The 17,864-nt window shown below is 42.0% G+C and overlaps 1 protein-coding gene across 1 annotated transcript in view; it reads right to left on the bottom strand.

The window, feature by feature from the left end:
* AFAP1L1 (actin filament associated protein 1 like 1) overlaps positions 1–17,864 on the bottom strand; it is a 75,390-nt gene that overhangs the window by 19,858 nt on the left and 37,668 nt on the right. Inside the window, exons 2-8 of the mRNA XM_069955106.1 lie at positions 12,981–13,109; positions 11,607–11,684; positions 9,113–9,301; positions 8,759–8,857; positions 2,842–3,053; positions 2,061–2,240; positions 1,417–1,497 (exon numbers count right to left, since the gene is read on the bottom strand). Coding sequence (XP_069811207.1) covers positions 1,417–1,497; positions 2,061–2,240; positions 2,842–3,053; positions 8,759–8,857; positions 9,113–9,301; positions 11,607–11,684; positions 12,981–13,109 — 968 coding nt within the window. The remainder of the gene's footprint in view (positions 1–1,416; positions 1,498–2,060; positions 2,241–2,841; positions 3,054–8,758; positions 8,858–9,112; positions 9,302–11,606; positions 11,685–12,980; positions 13,110–17,864) is intronic.

The following is a 17,864-nucleotide window of genomic DNA, read 5'->3' as shown; positions in this document are numbered from 1 at the left end:
TTCTAGAGTATGAATATTGCTGAAGGTCATGTGCCAACCCATAGCTCCATTCAAAAAAAGGAGCTGGGAGCCACTCTAAGGATAGGGGAATCATTGTATAATGTAACTAATGCAACATCATTGCTTGCAGATTTTAAATTGTTGGCATTCAGTGATGGAAAAGCTATAAATGGTAAACCCAATTCTTGTCACAGTTAAAGGAGAAGTCCAGCAAAAACTTATTTTAAAGTATTGTATTGCCCCCCAAAAGTTATGCAAATCTCCAATATACACTTATTACGGGAAATGCACATAAAGTGCTTTTTTCCCTGCACTTACTACTACATCAAGGCTTCACTTCCTGGATAAAATGGTGATGTCACGACCTGACTCCCAGAGCTGTGTGGGCTGTGGTTGCTGGAGAGGATGATGGCAGGGGGATGCTCAGTGTCCTCCAGCGCCCTGTGTCCCTCAGTGGCCCCCTGTCATCATCCTCTCCAGCAGCCACAGCCCGCACAGCTCTGGGAGTCGGGTCGTCACATCACCATGTTATCCAGGAAGTGAAGCCTTGATGCAGTAGTAAGCGAATGGAAGAAAGCACTTTATAAGCATTTTTTCTGTAATAAGTGTATATTGGTGATTTATATAACTTTTAGGAGGTAATACAATACTTAAATAAAAATTTTCGCTGGACTTCTCCTTTAATAGTTTGATACAGTTTGCATATAACTGGAAATCACTTAAAGCTCTAGTCTTAATAATTCAACCCTTAATATAGCTGCAGTGTATGGTTATGTTCACACAAAGTTTGTTCTGCTCCATTTAAAATGTTCGTCATTTGGCTGTTTGGTCACCTGTCAGTGACGGCTGTTGATACATTATTCTAGTCTAGGTGAACTGATTGGCCTTTTTTTGTGTGTCTTTAATTAAATTAGAAAAAGCAACAGCCTTTTCTCTTTTTTTTTTTGATGTTGTGTGAACATAGCCCATGGCTTTCTAAAATAAAGCCTTTATTTTACATGCGGGGGCTATGAGCGGGTGAGAGCCGGGGGGCCGCGGAGAGGTGCTGGGGAGCTGCCCGGGTGATTGCTTGATCGTCCGAGCAACCCATAGCAGATAGCAGCGGTTTGCTGCTGCTGCTCTTGTTCCATGGAGCGACGGCAGCGGATCATTGCTATATTAGTCGTTTGTTTTTGAACATGTTGAAAGACAAACGACTGCAACGATCAGCCATTGTGTTCTATTACATAGGTCGATTATCGTCCGTAACGGACGATAATCGCTCCGTGTAATAGGGCCTTAAGAATGTGTACATTTTATGTCTCTCTAATATGTTCCTTTTGAGACTATTTACAGGATAACTGCACCTCTCTGTAAACCATAAATGAGAACTGCTGACAGGTATGAGGATGGAAGAGATAAAAGTGGATATCTCACCTTGTCCAGGTCTAATTTATGCCTCAGCGCTGGGGATGCCAATGGCTGCATTATGTTTGGACTGCTGGCCTCTCGGATGACCTACATACAGACAAAAGTACATATAAATTAATAATAGAACTTCCCCTACCCAAACTTGGAAATAATGTCCTTGAAAACACTGCCCTTAGTTAAATATTTGTCATGTTCAACATTCCATCTGATCTAGCGGAAGCATATTATAGAACAGTAGAGGCCGAGGTAGATCATATATAGTTTGGAGGGAAAACACTGAGTTTAATTTAAATGTTATACTTTTAAATCTTTGCTCATTCTGGGCTTAGAAGTCCAGCAACTATATCATACAGTGAGGGATATCAGTCATTGAGTAAGACTGCCACTGGACTAAGCCCAGAATAAGTTAGGATTTAAAAGAATAAAATTCAAGTCATACTGAATGTTTTCTTTCCATATTGTAAATCACATAGCTTATACTGCTCCCCAACGAATGGCTTAGAAGTAGCATGCTATTAAAGTCTCAAGTTTTTATCATATTTACTGGCAATTTATATTTTTTACATTGATATATTTTTGTATATTTTTCGGTATTTGGATATTTGTACTGTATTTCTTTGTTTACAAACAATGTATATCAGTGCCATTACCCTCATCCATTCTTCAGCCTGCTCCCGACTCTGAACCGCCAAGACAAGCAGCTCAGAATTCGGTAGACAGAATCGTAGCTCATGCTTCTTACGTTTCCCGTCCTTGGGAACATATGTAACACCACACAGGGGCAAGGGCATCTCCAAGTGAGGATGCTGGTCTTTGGAGCTCTTGTAACACTGTTGGCAGAAACATTCCAGAAAGGCAGTATAAGGACATATAATCAAACTAAAACTATTGAGAATTCTTGTTAATTTTCTGCTTCTGACCATAGTGGTGGCCTGTTAGGTTGCCCAGGACCAAATGTTAATATACTGTATATTACGTTTTTACTGTCTACTACCTGGAAGCTTTGCGTTAAGCTGTACAGCCCCTTTAAATACACTGCATGTGTTACTGACTCATTTCTATTGTAGGAGCTTTTAGCCTATGCAAATAGTGACTTTGATTTATTGGGTTCTGCTCAGAATCACTGACACCACATATTATAGTAGATGTTCTCAGCTATGGGCCTGTACAGTAACCAGGGCTGTTCACTGACCTTCCCAACACGACTAGCTCACTATCTCTCAGTTATATGTTATTTCCATAAAAGTGGCCAGTAAAATGTGGATACAGGAAATCCTTTCTGGCTGCCACAATATTTTGATACTGAGGGATGTAATAGAGTATATCCTCCTTCCTTCCTTCCTACTCTTACAATATCAGTCTCTGTTTTAGTCCTTCTTGACTCCAGGACTGTAATGTGAAAGCACAAGTAGAAGTCTCCATTGCTCTTACCAATAGCTTGTTGTCTCTTATGAGTGTAAGCTGCTTGGCCCACTGGCCAAAACGTTTCTTCCGTAGTAGAAAAGCGCAGATTCTGCTGTCTTTAACCAGATGCAAGGAGGCTTCCTGTGAAGGCCACTGGTGCATTTGACGCTGAGCTTTACCCTCTTCATCTTCCTCATCGTAAGACTCATAGGAACTGCTGAGCCCATCAGATTCATTATCTAAATATAAGAATACAAGAAATGGTTTTATAACACAACATGTGAGTAGTTTTGCAAGGTTTTTGAGCCATGGTTGTTAGTAGAGATGAGCGGAACTTTCAGACTTTCGGTCCGAAAGCCGCTCACTCCAGTGCGATGCCTGCGATCCCGGGTGCATAGTTGCGCTCCCGGGAATCTGCGGCCGGGATCTTCCCGGGAATTCAAGATACATTCCCTGGAAATCCAGGGAATTTATCTTAAATTCCCTGTTAGATCCTGCCCGCAGATTCCCGGGAGCGCAACTTTGCACCCGGGATCGCAGGCATAGTAATTGAGCGAAGATGCCGTCAGACCAAAAGTCTGACGGTTTGCTCATCCCTAGTTGTTAGGTAGAAGAGGCTCCTTATGCCTTTTAGGTGGCATGCACTTTTCCTCATTCAGCTCGCCACTCTACAGCCTCCATTCCTTGGACACTTTTACAATGGACAAGCCCATTATGGCTATCAGCCCAGCATTTGTATGCTATGTTCACACAATATTTTTTCAACCAAAAGGGTTGAAAAAACAGAAACTGTGCAAATATTTCCATCATAGTTTTTCTCTGTTGTTCCACTCCTGATTTTGGCTACAAACACTGACCAAAATATGCCTCAGAGTGGACAAACCACTTTACCTCTAGTCCACCAACACTTCCACAATGGACACGTCCAGGTCCAGCAATCACACGGGCTATTAAAAGGTTCTTCAGGAAGCCCATGCAACTCAACTGCAGGTCTTGGTGTAAAACTATTGTCTTATATCTGCTCCTCCTAACAGCATTTTGTTGCAGATTTCCACCAGCATCTACATTAGGCTCTTTCTGGGCCCTCACTGACTCTGGCATCTTATCCTGTGAGATGGCAGCTAGACAGTATTCCTATGACTGGACATTGTGGTGCTGGTTATGTACCATGGCCAGCTGTTCCATACAACCTCAGATCTGGTATGGAAAAATGTTTATATTTTAAAATTTAGTATGTTGAAACTGGTGGCATAAATTATGGAATTAATTACTATCATCATGCAAAAGTATGTGTCCTTATGTAAGAGTAAGATAAACATGTTAAGAGTCAGATAAATATTTGTGCTCCTGCTAAACCAGTTGTTACCACTAGGGGGAATCAGAGCAATTGTACATCCAAGTTCTGCACCAGCCCTAATCTGTAGTGGACTGTATGTGCTCTATAGAATATTCTCTTTTTAGATAATAATAATAATAATAATAATATTTATTTGTATAGCGCCAACAGATTCCGCAGCGCTTATTTAAATATATAAATACATTACAGGTTATATATTAAATTATACAATGAATAAATTACAATACCAAATTAGTGACCTGCTCTCAAGAGCTTACAGGCTAGGATGACTGGGAGTTACACGAGAGGCAACAAGTGCTTTATTTGTCAATGTTCCAGTCATTGTACGTGGAATCTCTAAGTGCTTATAGGTGACTGGGCAAGCCAGTCACAAGCCATTTTCTAAGCTCAGATGACAAGGACAGTGTAACTAGCACCAAAGAAGTTATAGAGAGGATGGAGAAGGGATAGCAAAGGGAGACGAGATTACGAAATGTTATAAGCACGCCTGAAGAGATGGGTCTTCAGGGCACGCTTAAAACTGGGGATGTTGGAAATAAGTCTGAGGTCTTTGGGTAAAGAGTTCCAGAGAACTGCTGCAGCACGAGAGAAGTCTTGTAGGCAGGAATGAGAAGTTCTGATAAAAGAAGAGGTTAGTGTAAGGTCATTAGCAGAACGCAGAGCACGGGAAGGATGGTAGGTGGAGATGAGGGAGGAGATGTATGGAGGGGCAGAGTTGTGAAGAGCTTTATGGGTGAGGGTGAGGAGTTTGAACTGTGTTCTATATTTAATGGGTAACCAGTGCAGTGACTGGCACAGAGGGGAGATGTCGGTATAGCGGCTGGAGAGGAAGATGAGCCTGGCTGCTGCGTTCAGGATAGACTGGAGATAGGAGAGCTTAGAGAAAGGAAGACCGATTAGTAGGGAGTTACAGTAGTCAAGACGGGAATGGATCAGGGCGACAGTCAGAGTCTGAGCAGTGTCAGCGGTGAGAAATGGACGGATTCTGGAGATGTTTTTGAGATGAAGATGACAGGAGCGTGTAATAGCTTGGATATAGGGAGTGAAGGATAGATCGTAGTATACCATAACCCCCAGACTTCGAGCTTGATGCACAGGAGTGATGCTAGTACCACAGACTGAGAGGGAGATGATGTTGGGTTTAGGTTTGTTAGAGGGAGGAAATACAAGAAGTTCAGTTTTAAATAAGGCTAGGTTCACATCTATGTAAGATATTAATAAGGCTGGGTTCACATCTATGTTAGATGTTGATAGGGCTGGGTTCACATCTATGTTATATATTGATAAGGCTGGGTTTTTCTTATGTTGGAGGCTTCATTAAAAGTTGTGTCAAAAATTAGATACAATAGCACAACATGCTATAATATTTTTTCCAGCTATAATATTTTTTCCAGCCAAATGCTGGACATTATGCGGAAAACCTGATAGACCCCATTAGCCAAAGGGCTCGATTAGTCAAAGGGCTTGATTGGGCATGGATAATGTTCAGTGGTAATAGATCTGCTGGTGCCATTTAATGTACATCTGGCACTAATTGAAATAACTAATTCTTTATGTATTTGTTGTGGTAGTTTTTCACAAATTTCTTTATGGTCCTATATTTTTGGAATTTATTGTGCTGTGTCTTTCTAATGCATTGATGCACCACCAAAGGTATGGGTTAACATGTGTACTAGATCAGTGATTTTCAACCAGTGTGCCGTGACACATGGTCGGGTGTGCCGCGGGGAAAGTTCCCCAAACTATGGTGCCCCTGTGAAACAGGAGAAAACAATGGGGGAGAGAAACCTGGGGATGGGGGAGAAACAGGGGAGAGAAGCACGGGGGAGAGAAGCACGGGGGGAGAGAAGCACGGGGGGAGAGAACAGGGCCACAGCTAGGGGGCGCCCTGCGGCACCCGACAGAACCCAGCCCGCAGCCCCCGCATCATCAGGGCTGGCCGGGGGATCTGGAATCTAAGTTCCTGATCCCCTGGCCAGAGAGACCATTAGCTGTGAATACAGCACGCACAGCTAAAGGAAACAGCAGGCGGGGCAGAGACAGAGGGGCTTCCTGTGCAGGCGGCTGTGTATGACAGGTGGCTGCCTGCACCGGAAGCCAGAAGAGGACGGGACTCACGGAGAAGAGGAGCTGGAGGCAGCAGGGGGACAGGTGAGTATCTGGTGGGGGAATCCTGCACATAGGGAGCCCCGATATGTTCCGATAATCCCGCCCCCCGATAAGCCCCCCCGCGATAAGCCCCGCCCCCGCGCCAAAGTTTACATGTCATCCAGCTCTCCCAGCATCCTGTATGTCAGTGTAATGGAGGTCACACAGCTCTCCCAGAATCCTGTATGTCAGTGTGATGGAGGTCATCCAGCTCTCCCAGTATCCTGTATGTCAGTGTGATGGAGGTCATCCAGCTTTCCCAGTATCCTGTATGTCAGTGTAATGGAGGTCACCAGCTTTCCCAGTATCCTGTATGTCAGTGTATAATGGAGGTCACCCAGCTTTTCCAGTATCCTGTATGTCAGTGTAATGGAGGTCACCAGCTTTCCCAGTATCCTGTATGTCAGTGTATAATGGAGGTCACCCAGCTTTCCCAGTATCCTGTATGTCAGTGTGTAATGGAGGTCATACAGCTTTCCCAGTATCCTGTATGTCAGTGTATAATGGAGGTCATACAGCTTTCCCAGTATCCTGTATGTCAGTGTAATGGAGGTCACCCAGCTTTCCCAGTATCCTGTATGTCAGTGTGTAATGGAGGTTACCCAGATTTCCCAGTATCCTGTATGTCAGTGTATAATGGAGGTCACCAGCTTTCCCAGTATCCTGTATGTCAGTGTATAATTGAGGTCACACAGCTTTCCCAGTATCCTGTATGTCAGTGTATAATTGAGGTCACACAGCTTTCCCAGTATCCTGTATGTCAGTGTATAATGGAGGTCATACAGCTTTCCCAGCATCCTGTATGTCAGTGTATAATGGAGGTCATACAGCTTTCCCAGCATCCTGTATGTCAGTATATAATGGAGGTCACACAGCTCTCCCAGTATCCTGTATGTCAGTGTATAATGGAGGTCACCCAGCTCTCCCAGCATCCTTTATGTCAGTGTATAATGGAGGTCACCAGCTTTCCCAGCATATAGTTTGGGACTTTATAAGTGGGAAAAGGGGAAGAAAGTTCCTGGAAATGTGCGGAGCCTGAAATGTCTGTCTGGCAGGTCCTAAAGAGATGAATTGTTGCTGCAAGAAACCGTCATGGAGGCCGGGGCCGGATGGAGAGGAAAAGGGACCCGTCAGATCAAAGAAGACGTCACCTGTGAGTCCCTGTATAATGATTTTGTATTTAGTGGAACATTATTTGGCAGGGGTGCAACACTGATCTATGCCGCAATACACACACTGCTTCTTTCTAAGAACCCGAATCTTGATAAAAGCCCCCCTTCCTTCCCCAGGGCTGAACTGAGTGTGTGTGTGTGTGTGGGGGGGCTTTTATCAAGATTCGCCCTGTTGTCAAAATGACCTAGAAACTGCCCTGGGAGAGAAGCACGGGGGAAAGAAGCACAAGAGAAGTATGGTGGAGAGAATCACAGGAGAGAAGCACAGGGGGGAGAAGAAAACAGGCCCAGTTTTCACACTGAGTATAAATACATTTAGAATCTATATTATTAACTATATGTATAATATGTACTGTTTTAGTGTCATTTTGTGCCATTTTGGTTGGTGGTGTGCCCCGGGATTTTTTAAGTATAAAAAGTGTGCCGCGGCTCAAAAAAGGTTGAAAATCACTGTACTAGATGACATTATCTGAATTTAAAGCGAATGTACCATCAGTACATATGCTTTGAGTTTTGCATATGGATAGAGTTGTGCTGGCGCGGGGAAGCCGGTGCCGCAGTCTTTTTTTAAAACTCCATTGATTCTAACAGGAAAAAGGACCACGGCACTGCCTGCCCCGCACTGGCGCCGTTCTATCCATAGGTAAAAAGTGAATGTACCATCAGAATTACAGTACTGATATTTAAGGAACAGACATGTCAAAAGTTTTGATCAGACCTTGATTATTGTCTATTTCATTGCACTTCCATACAAACATTTTGGAAGACAGTGGAACACTTGGCAACTACTCATTTGGTGTATCCTTTGTACCCAATTTGATTGGATTAAACCTAAACTCTATAGATGCAACTGGGGATCTAGAAAACTTCCCCATCTGATCTCTTCAGCTGCCGGCAGATCTATTCTACAAGTTCAGATATTAATAGTGCAAACACTTCAGAGTTCAACAAAGGGGCAAAGAGAATTGATTTATACGCTACTGCCCACTGTGCTAAACTGAGGGATAAATCACTTGCTTTTGAGAACTTGTGCTTCACCTCACAGTCTTTGGTCGGGATTATATTTAGTATTTTGATCAGTCTTTTTAGCAAAACCCAGTGAGACCAGCACAGAGAAAAATTATAATAGAAAGATTTGCATCTTTTTGTGTTTTTTGGCTAAAAAAACAGCCCTACAGTTAGGTTGTTTGAGCCCACGACACCATAATATTACTTGTTATCCTCTTTTTATGTATAAATTAATACACAATGCAAAGTTACTGCTTACAGGAATGTTTCTGTTCTCCATTGATCTGTGTCAGGGGATAGTTATTATCTGCTTCTTCGTAATATCCGTCTTCTATGGAATTTGGAGGACTAGAGCTATCTGTAAAAAACAGGAAGATAAACCACATATGATCACTAGAATAATAACACAATGACACCAGGCCCGCTTGATATAACAATGCAGTAGGCTTTTTTTAAAAACTATAATGTTAAATGCAACTTTGCAACATGTTAAAGAAGCTTAAATTGAAAAAATAAGGGGGGTGATCAGGGGTCAAATTGAATGAAACTAGTGGCATCAAACAGACTTAAATATAGCAGGTAGATGTGCATAGAGAAGATTGAAAGCACTTACTGCGAGAGGTAATATACTCTGTGGACTTTCCTGGTCCTAGTGGCACTGCTTCTTCGTAATAATCTTCTGGTGGTGGGGTAGTGGGTAATGGTGGTGGAGGAATACAGGGTGCAGGTGGGGGTGGAGAGGATTGACCTTCTATTTCTCTGTAATCATCCTGCATGTCTCGTAATTCTTGCAGGTCACAGTCTTTAAAAGGAATCGCAAGTCATCAACATTTCCATTATAGAGCTAAACATCCAAAACACATACTTTCCAGTAATGCAGTTATATGTGTCCAATCATGAGGAACTACGCACGTTGTAAAGAAGAGTTTCCCATACACAAGTGTTCTGTATCTCTTAAATTTAGCAAAAGACAAAGTAGCGAGGTTGTCATGAAGATTTAACAAGAGTGACTCACACACAATGACGATAATGATGCTTGTGTTTTAGGGTGGTCTGACTGTAAACCAACTAACTGGCTCTGTATACAGATACATTGTCTCCGCCAGTGCCAAACTGCAGTAATAGGGTGTAAGAAAGGCATTTTAGTTGACATTTCAGTGTAAAAGTAGTAGTAGTGCAACATTCAGATGTCAGACTTTTCCTTGGGAAGGAATAGTTGCGCTGTGGACTTGGATGAGGATTTGAGAACACTCCTTTTTTTTGTTTGTGCACATGCACACATAAATCCATGTTGGAAATATTTGAGTTACCTGCACTACAGCATAGATTCCCACTGAAAACAATAGGATACTATTTTTTTTCATGCATACTACAAGAGTTTAGAAGCAGACTATTTTCACATGAAAATAATTCTGCATGGATTGCAAAGTTTCTGCATAAAAATAGCACCCCATTCATCTATGCAGTTGTTTATAGAGTCAGAGATGTAAATCTGTGTATGGAAAAAGTTTCTTGCCACTTTTTAATGATAGTTAAAATGTTTTTGGCTTGATGGTTACATTTTTAGGTTGGTTCTATGCTTTAAAGTGAAACTGTATCCACCAACCCAACCCCCAAACCGCTGGCATGAGAGTAAGGGTCCTATTCCACTGGCCGATTGGGGCCCAATCAATAATGTAAACGAGTGCCGATCTGCTAGATCGGCGCTCGTTTACTGTGCCGATCACACGGCCTAATAATCGTTTAGCGAAGGCTGCAGGAACATCGTTACCAATGTCCTTGCAGCCCTTGTTAGAACACCATACTTCACATAAACATGTTGCAGGTCTCCTGCGCTCCTTCTTCCTCACGGTACTGCGCGCAGCAGTAGCTTCGGTGTGGCCTGTCTGAGCTGACAGACTGCTCAGCCAATCACTGACTGCAGCGGTTCTGGCTAGTGATTGGCTGAGCGGTATGTCAGCTAAGACAGGCCACGACGAAGGTGCTGCTGTGTACAGGACTGGGAGGAAGAAGGAGCGCAAGAGAAGACCTGCAACATGCTTAGGTAAACCATGGTGCTTGTGAAATCTTCGGTCGCCTGCCACGCATCACTATTCCACGGAGCGATGCGTGGTCGGTGCCCGATGATTTTAGGTTTGAACCTAAATGAATGATTAATCGATGACACGATCATCGGCTGATCGTTGTCTCTATTCCACGGAGCGATAATCGGCCGAATCAGACCGATTTTCGCTCCGTGGAATAGGACCCTAAGATCTTCCCAGTTGTGTCTTTTAAAATGTTCACGGTGCCTTAGTAAGGGTAAAACATTTTCTTTTACTCTGCAGCAGCCGAGTCAATGAGGCATGGCACTGTTTAATAAGCAATAAATAAGAGAAATCCTGGGGGCGTTCCTAATGACAAGGAAGGTGAGGGGGAAGAAAGGAGAGATGTCACAGGCCTTGGGGTCGGAGACTTTAGGCCACACCTCATTGACTCAACTGCTTCAGATTAAAAGATCATTCTTTACCCTAAGCAAAGCTCCAGTCACAGTCCAGTCCAGAAGGGCAACCTGAACTAAAATTTTCATTTCTTTAGGCATCAACATTATTAAAATATCATGTATCAAACATATCAATGTTTGGAATCACATTGTATTTTGTTTCTTTTCCACTAATTTATTTGCATCTTACAGGTATACATGTTTAAAGGGTACAAGCGCTGCTGGACATGATGGAAATGCACTTCCGTCACACATAGTACGCTACAAAGGATTCCCAAACTTTCAGATTAGAAGTCGCTGCTGCCGCAAGTCTGGCAGTGTCTGTGCTGACAGGTTCCCTTTAATTTTTTTTGTACTCTCTTACACTTTTATTTGCCTTTTATTAAAAACAATTAAAACACAATTGAAATAAAAAAATGCTATGCCCATCAGATTGTACAAGCTTAAAGAATATTTAGCTACTTTCTTCCTAAACCAGTAACATGCCTGTCTATCATCTGCTTGATGAAACTTGTGCTTATTATAACTTAGGGTGCTATTCCACAAAGCGATTTTTCGCCAATCAACGGCTAAGGATAAACGTTCTCAAACGATCGCTATAGCGAACATTATTACTATGACGTACCAAACTCCTCAAAGAGGGACTCCACAAAGCTGGTGCCATTGTGATATGCTGCTGTGTTCATGTACTCAATATCATCCCCTAAAGACAGGGAAGAAATGTAGGAATTAATACAAACTATGAGCTAAAATACAAATGGAAAAGTTACATGCATTTCCATCAGGGGACAGCGTATCTCAATCCCCCCCCCTGTGTCCAAAATCTCTGCAGGCTTCTACTTGGTAGACGAAACTACTGCTTATACAGAGCTGCATCATATGTGCATTGAGGAAGGGAACATCCATGTTCTTTATGTCCTAATTTGCATAAAACTGCTAAAGCTTATAGCTCAGCGCTGGAGCGACGGATTGAAATGAAAGTTATATCTTCTGCAAAAAGTTGCAGACAGATTTGCTTTAAAGAGAGCCTGTCACCACTCCTGACCTGTGTTTCAGTAAATACTTGTACTTACTTTTGCTTGTTGAATACTTTTCTTATAGTTCTGTGCTGTGTCGTTGCTCTGTTTTTCTTACTAGAAATCTATGGCTAAATTAACCAACTGTTATCGGAGGCGTGTTGCTACACACTCTGGCACTGTCAGCTCTGATTGGATACCTATGACATTAATTACTATGGAATCCTGGCCGGCTGTGTCACAGAATGGCTGGTGTCATACATAGTGTGAACCCGGCCTCAAGCTGTATATTGTCTGGGCATCTCTGGTGGTGCTTTGCACTCACAAATATTTCCTCATGACTTCCAGCAAAGAAAAAAGTTGCTGAATGTTTGTATCCATGACTACGCTAATAGAATAAACACTTGTTGCATCAATTTAGTGAGTGCCACAGCACCTTTTTTCTTTGCTGGATTTCTGATTGGATAGTGTTACACAGTGTAGTGACACCCTCATGGTTAGTAACACCCTCTTAGTTACTGAGTCTTATACTTTCACTAGGGACAACAGTGAAACAGCACGACATGGCTATAAAAAAAGGTTATTCAGAATTGTTATTTTATGGGCATTGCGTGTATTTGCTAAAATGGACAGGCTAGGAGTGGTGACAGGTCCTCTGTAAGGTAAAAGTTGGCTAAATATATTTTGCTGGTGGTAAATATCAAAATATCTTTTTTGATAACAGATTGGTGTCTATAGGGGGCCCCTTGTGGGAGTACAATTTACCCATAGGAATGGCAGAGGATACTTGTAGCTTCACTGGATACCATAGTATATGTCTGTGTTGTCTTGATATGATATTGATTAAGTGACGAATATTAGACATGACAAACAGGATCCTGAATATTATTTTATAATATTAGTCAATTGTATAACTATCAAGTACAGTTTGCAAATAGGAAGATAACAGAACATTAGTCACATCAGTAGCAAATGGTTCCTACCAGGAGGTGGCTGCAGCTGGCGCAGGATATTACATACTGCACTTTGTTTCTCTCTTGTGGTGGCGCTCAGGAATTCATGGTCTAGAAGCTTCAGTAGTACGTTCAATTCTGGCAACAGCTGGTCAAGAACTGAGATAAAAATATACACATACAGATCACTATATTAGAAATTGCAGATAAATTATTAATCCCATAACATGAAGTAAGATATACCAAGGAAAACACAAAAGTACAATAACCAAGTAAGTTGAGGCCTCCGGCAATTTTCTTTTCCATGGCATGGCATAGCAATTGTTACAGCAATAACATAGCAGTTGGGAGCAGTTCTAAAAAGCAAAATATCTTTTTAAAAATGCATGTTTTAAGGTGCATCTCTCATTGGAATTAATGGTAGAGGTGCAAATAAGTTTGTCAAAAATGTGTTTTCCTAATATATTATACCAGAAATTACCAGGTGTTTTTTTTCTGGATCTCAATATTAAAACGATGGTCATATTTGTGAGCTGTAAAACATCAGTTTTTGGGACATCTTATGATCGACAAAATTGACAAAAACACTGTGTGTGAGCATAGCCTTACTTGGAAAAAGTAATTCCCTATGGAAATGTATAAGTTGTTATTCTCTTTGTCAATAGGATGAGACAGACCCCCTTAAAGAGAATATGTCACCAAAATTTTCTTTTACTGATTAGAATCACATACTAAAACTTGTTCTTTTATTCTAGCCTGTTTTTATCTTCTGACTTTAATTTTTATTTATTTCACTTTTTGTACATTGTTATGAGGGCTGCCATATTGCCTGGGCTGTTTTTAACAGCATTTAGTGACACGCTTTACAGCAAGACTCATGACAAAGGCAATAGACAATAATCAAAGTCTGTTACCTTGAGATGAATGTAAAACATCATCTGGTGCACTGTCATTCCACAGGGAGTTACTATTGTCTTTTATTAATACTAACTACCTATGTCACATGATGCTGTAATGCTATACAGATCACTTTACAGCAGCCTCCTCTTATCACTACATACAGAACATGAAGTCTCAGCTTAGTTTTAGCCCCAGTGGTGAGAATTAAAACTGCAAGATATCAGGATTAATTTATAATATGGATAGAATATAGAAAATTTTAAAAAATGTCACCAAAAATCCTTTAAAAAATATGTTTAACGTAAAAACATTATTTAAACAATAAGTCATTTTCTGATGACACATTCCCTTTAACAAAAAGACTAACAGAGGAATATCACAACACAAGACATTTTGCTCCAGAATTCTATTGAAGATGAAAACAAACATGTCAGAACTATCAGGTTCTTTTCTGTTAAATAGATAGTAAGAATACAAATAGTAAATAGTAATAATAGAAATATCATACAACATATAAAATATACGTATTTCCAAGGTTAAAACTTTGTACAATATATACTTGCAGACATCTTAAGGTTTACTAGAAACAGCCTTCTACAAACTTTGAAAGGTTCTTTTTTCAGTGTTAAGTGTCACAGTATAAAAGGAATATGAAGAGCACTCACAAGGCCTTCACCTATCTTAGGCGTTTGAAGAGGCAGGTGGAATGTGAACAATGAGAGTAATAGAGAAGAAATACTAAGGCATGCATGGATAAAAGCTTTATCTCGGGTGTTTACAATGGCAGAACATCAAGGTTGAAGGTATTAATATGAGAAATAAGGCAGAAGGCAGACAGCTCACACAGTCCAGGTACAAAGTGGGAACTCTCTGCACATTTCTACCTCTAGCAATGTTTTATTTCTGCAGTATCTATGTTAAAATGTTATCATCAACTACAAATACCAGTGGTGAACATGCTGCACCAAAAGGTGACAATGATAAATCTCTAAGCTGTCACATTTGTGCCTGCACTTACCCTTTACAGACATTTTGAAACCAACCACAAGGATTTCACAAGCAGCACTAGTTGTAAAGCATATACTGTAAAGAGATGTACTGTACTGGTTCACTGTAAAGAGATGTGTACCATCCCCACTGTACTGGTTCACTGTAAAGAATTGTGTACCATCTCTACTGTACTGGTTTACTGTAAAGAATTGTGTATAATATGACATGGAGAGAAAGGGGTTGCTGCACATCACACCTATGGCTGACACTAATGCCACTTGGCTACATTTAAAACAGGGGCGTAGCGAGGGTGGGGGGGCAGGAGGGGCAGCCATCACAGGGAGCAGAGAGAGAATGATCACAGTGGATGAGGCAGCCTGGAAGCCTCCTGCCTTCTGTCAGTGTGGGGAGGCAGGGGACGATTTTTACTTGATCAAAAGAGGTATTTCCCATACTGTATTGTCTCCTGGCTGCTGTTTAGCTATAATTTGTGCAAAATCACTGCGTTTTTACCGAGATTTTGTGCAAATCAGGGCTAAACAGCAGCCAGGAGACAGTACAGCAAAGTTACTGTGTAGATGGTGAAGTACCTTGACATGTGAATATGATGTCACTGCAGGTCCTGTATGTACACTGCACTATAGAGGAGGAAGAAATACAGGTGTGTGGAAAGGGGAAGACAATCAGGGGTGCCCAGTCGGGGGGGGGGGGGGTGAAGGGTGCCCAGTCTGGGGAGGAGGGTGATGAGTGCCCAGTCTGGGGAGGAGGGTGAAGGGTGCCCAGTTTGGGAAAGGGGGTAAAGGGTGCCCAGTCTGGGGAGGAGGGTGAAGGGTGCCCAGTGTGGAGTGGGGAGGAGGACAGGGGTGTACAGGGTGACGCCAGTCTGGGATGGGGGGAGACACACAAAAAAGTGTCCAGTGTCTATCTAGGGGTCTGGTCTGGTTGTACATTATCCTATACTTAACCCCTTAATAACTGCCCTCTCCAAATATATATCATATTTATATAAACCTTACCTACTATCTGCAGGGGTAGGGAACCTTGGCTCTCCAGCTGTTGCAGAAGTACAACTCCCATCATGTCTTGAAAGCCAAAGTTTTAGCTGTCCATGTATGATGGGAGTTGTAGTTTTGCAACAGCTGGAGAGCCAAGGTTCCCTACGCCAATCTATAAAGCCCCTGTATCTGTATATACAGTGACTATGATACAAGAGTCATTTTTCTAAATGATTTCTATTTTGAATTTGGTGACAGAATACCTTACTGGAGGTATTGCTGCTCTTGTCTCCGCTGCTAAATAGAGTTGATTGAACCTCGGGAAATCCTAGGTTCGATTGAACTCGAAAATTCCCGGAATTCCAGGCAGTCCCCGGGATGTCTCCTTCCCCACGGACTGGGAGGGCATCGGGAATCAAATGCGGCAGGTTCGTGAATGTTCGAATTTAATCGAACTTAGTATTTCCCAAGGTTGGATCAACTCTATTGCTGAGCGTACCTGTGCATTAGAAGACGGCATCATAGAATCACATTACACTGGGTGTCACACTGGAGAAAGATCAGGAAGCTTCGCCTCCTAATTCACAGGTACAGACAGCAGGGAGCGGAGACAACAGCACCTCCTCAGGTACAGACAGTAGGGAGCGGAGACAACGGTGCCTCCGTTAAGGTACTTAGGGACCAAATTTTAAATGGGAAAAATGGAAGTACTTTAAGAAATGCTGATTGAGTTCAGAGCTGCCTGATAATCATTCTTTATTCCAGGTGCACAGTAAATATGACATTATGTATCCCAAATTGTGAACACCACACTAGTGCTGCCAGTAGAGATGAGCAAATCACTCATGTAAACAATCCCTCATTTAAACTTCATAAAAAAAAAATAAAAAAAAAATTTATATATTACTGTGAACACGGGGAGGGGGGCAAATTGAATCTTTTTCTCGGGTGCAGGAGAGCCTAGCTACGCTACACCTCTGTTTAAAAACCAAAGCCAGGATATTGGTATATAATTTGATCAAACCATATTGCCCCATGTACCACGTGCCGGTCTCCTAATTCACATGGGTCCCTACGCTAACTCCACACTGTGTCAGTCAGCAACCGCTAACCCCGCAAAGTGTGCGCAAACAGGGAAAGGAGGCCATGGAATGGCCCTGCAACCCCAATGTCACAGGACCAAACCCAAAGTGCCCCCCCAAAACCCAGTTGGCACCAGCAGCAGAGAAAGCTGCTGCCAAACAATACAAGTGTGAATATGCTCTTGTACTCACCATTATTGCTGCAGATAGAATGGGAAAGATAGGAGGTACTGACATGTGAGCACAGGAGTATCCTGCTAATTTGAGTCATGTGGGTCTTACGAAGGGTAATGCCAACTGCTCAGAAAAGGGAGAAAAATAAAATATGACATGGAGAGAAAGGAGCTGCTGCACATTCCTTCCCTATTTGTGCACACTTTGCGGGTTAGCGGTCGCTGACCGACACAGTGTGGATTTAGTGTAGGGACCCATGTGAACCAGGAGACCGTCACATACATGGGGCAATATGGTTTGATCAAATTATATACCAACATCCTGGCGTTGGGTTTTAAATGTAGCCTAGTGGCATTAGTGTCAGCCATAGGTGTGATGTGCAGCAGCTCCTTTCTCTCCATGTTGTAAAGAATTGTGTACCATCTCTACTGTACTGGTTCACTGTAAAGAATTGTGTACTGTCCCCACTATACTGGTTCACTGTAAAGAATTGTGTACCGTCAACCCACTGTACTGGTTGTACTTGGAATAGTATTCTAAGATAGTATATTTCACCTCACCTTCCAAAGACACATCAACATTTTCATGTATGATTCTTATTTTAGGATAAGATCACACAAATAAGCATCACTTTGTGTGGTTAGAAGGGTCAGTATCATAGAAATCATATAGCAAGCTATATTTACTGGAAACAATTGCTTGACTCTGATAAATGATGGAAAATACCACATTCACAGAACCTATTTTGTTATCAGACTTCAGCCATTTACAGT

The sequence above is a fragment of the Dendropsophus ebraccatus genome, chromosome 1 (genome assembly GCF_027789765.1).
Source record: "Dendropsophus ebraccatus isolate aDenEbr1 chromosome 1, aDenEbr1.pat, whole genome shotgun sequence".
Classification (NCBI taxonomy): Eukaryota; Metazoa; Chordata; class Amphibia; order Anura; family Hylidae; genus Dendropsophus; species Dendropsophus ebraccatus.
The sequence above is the reverse complement of the archived record's forward strand: the minus strand, read 5'-3'. Positions and strand labels throughout refer to the sequence as shown.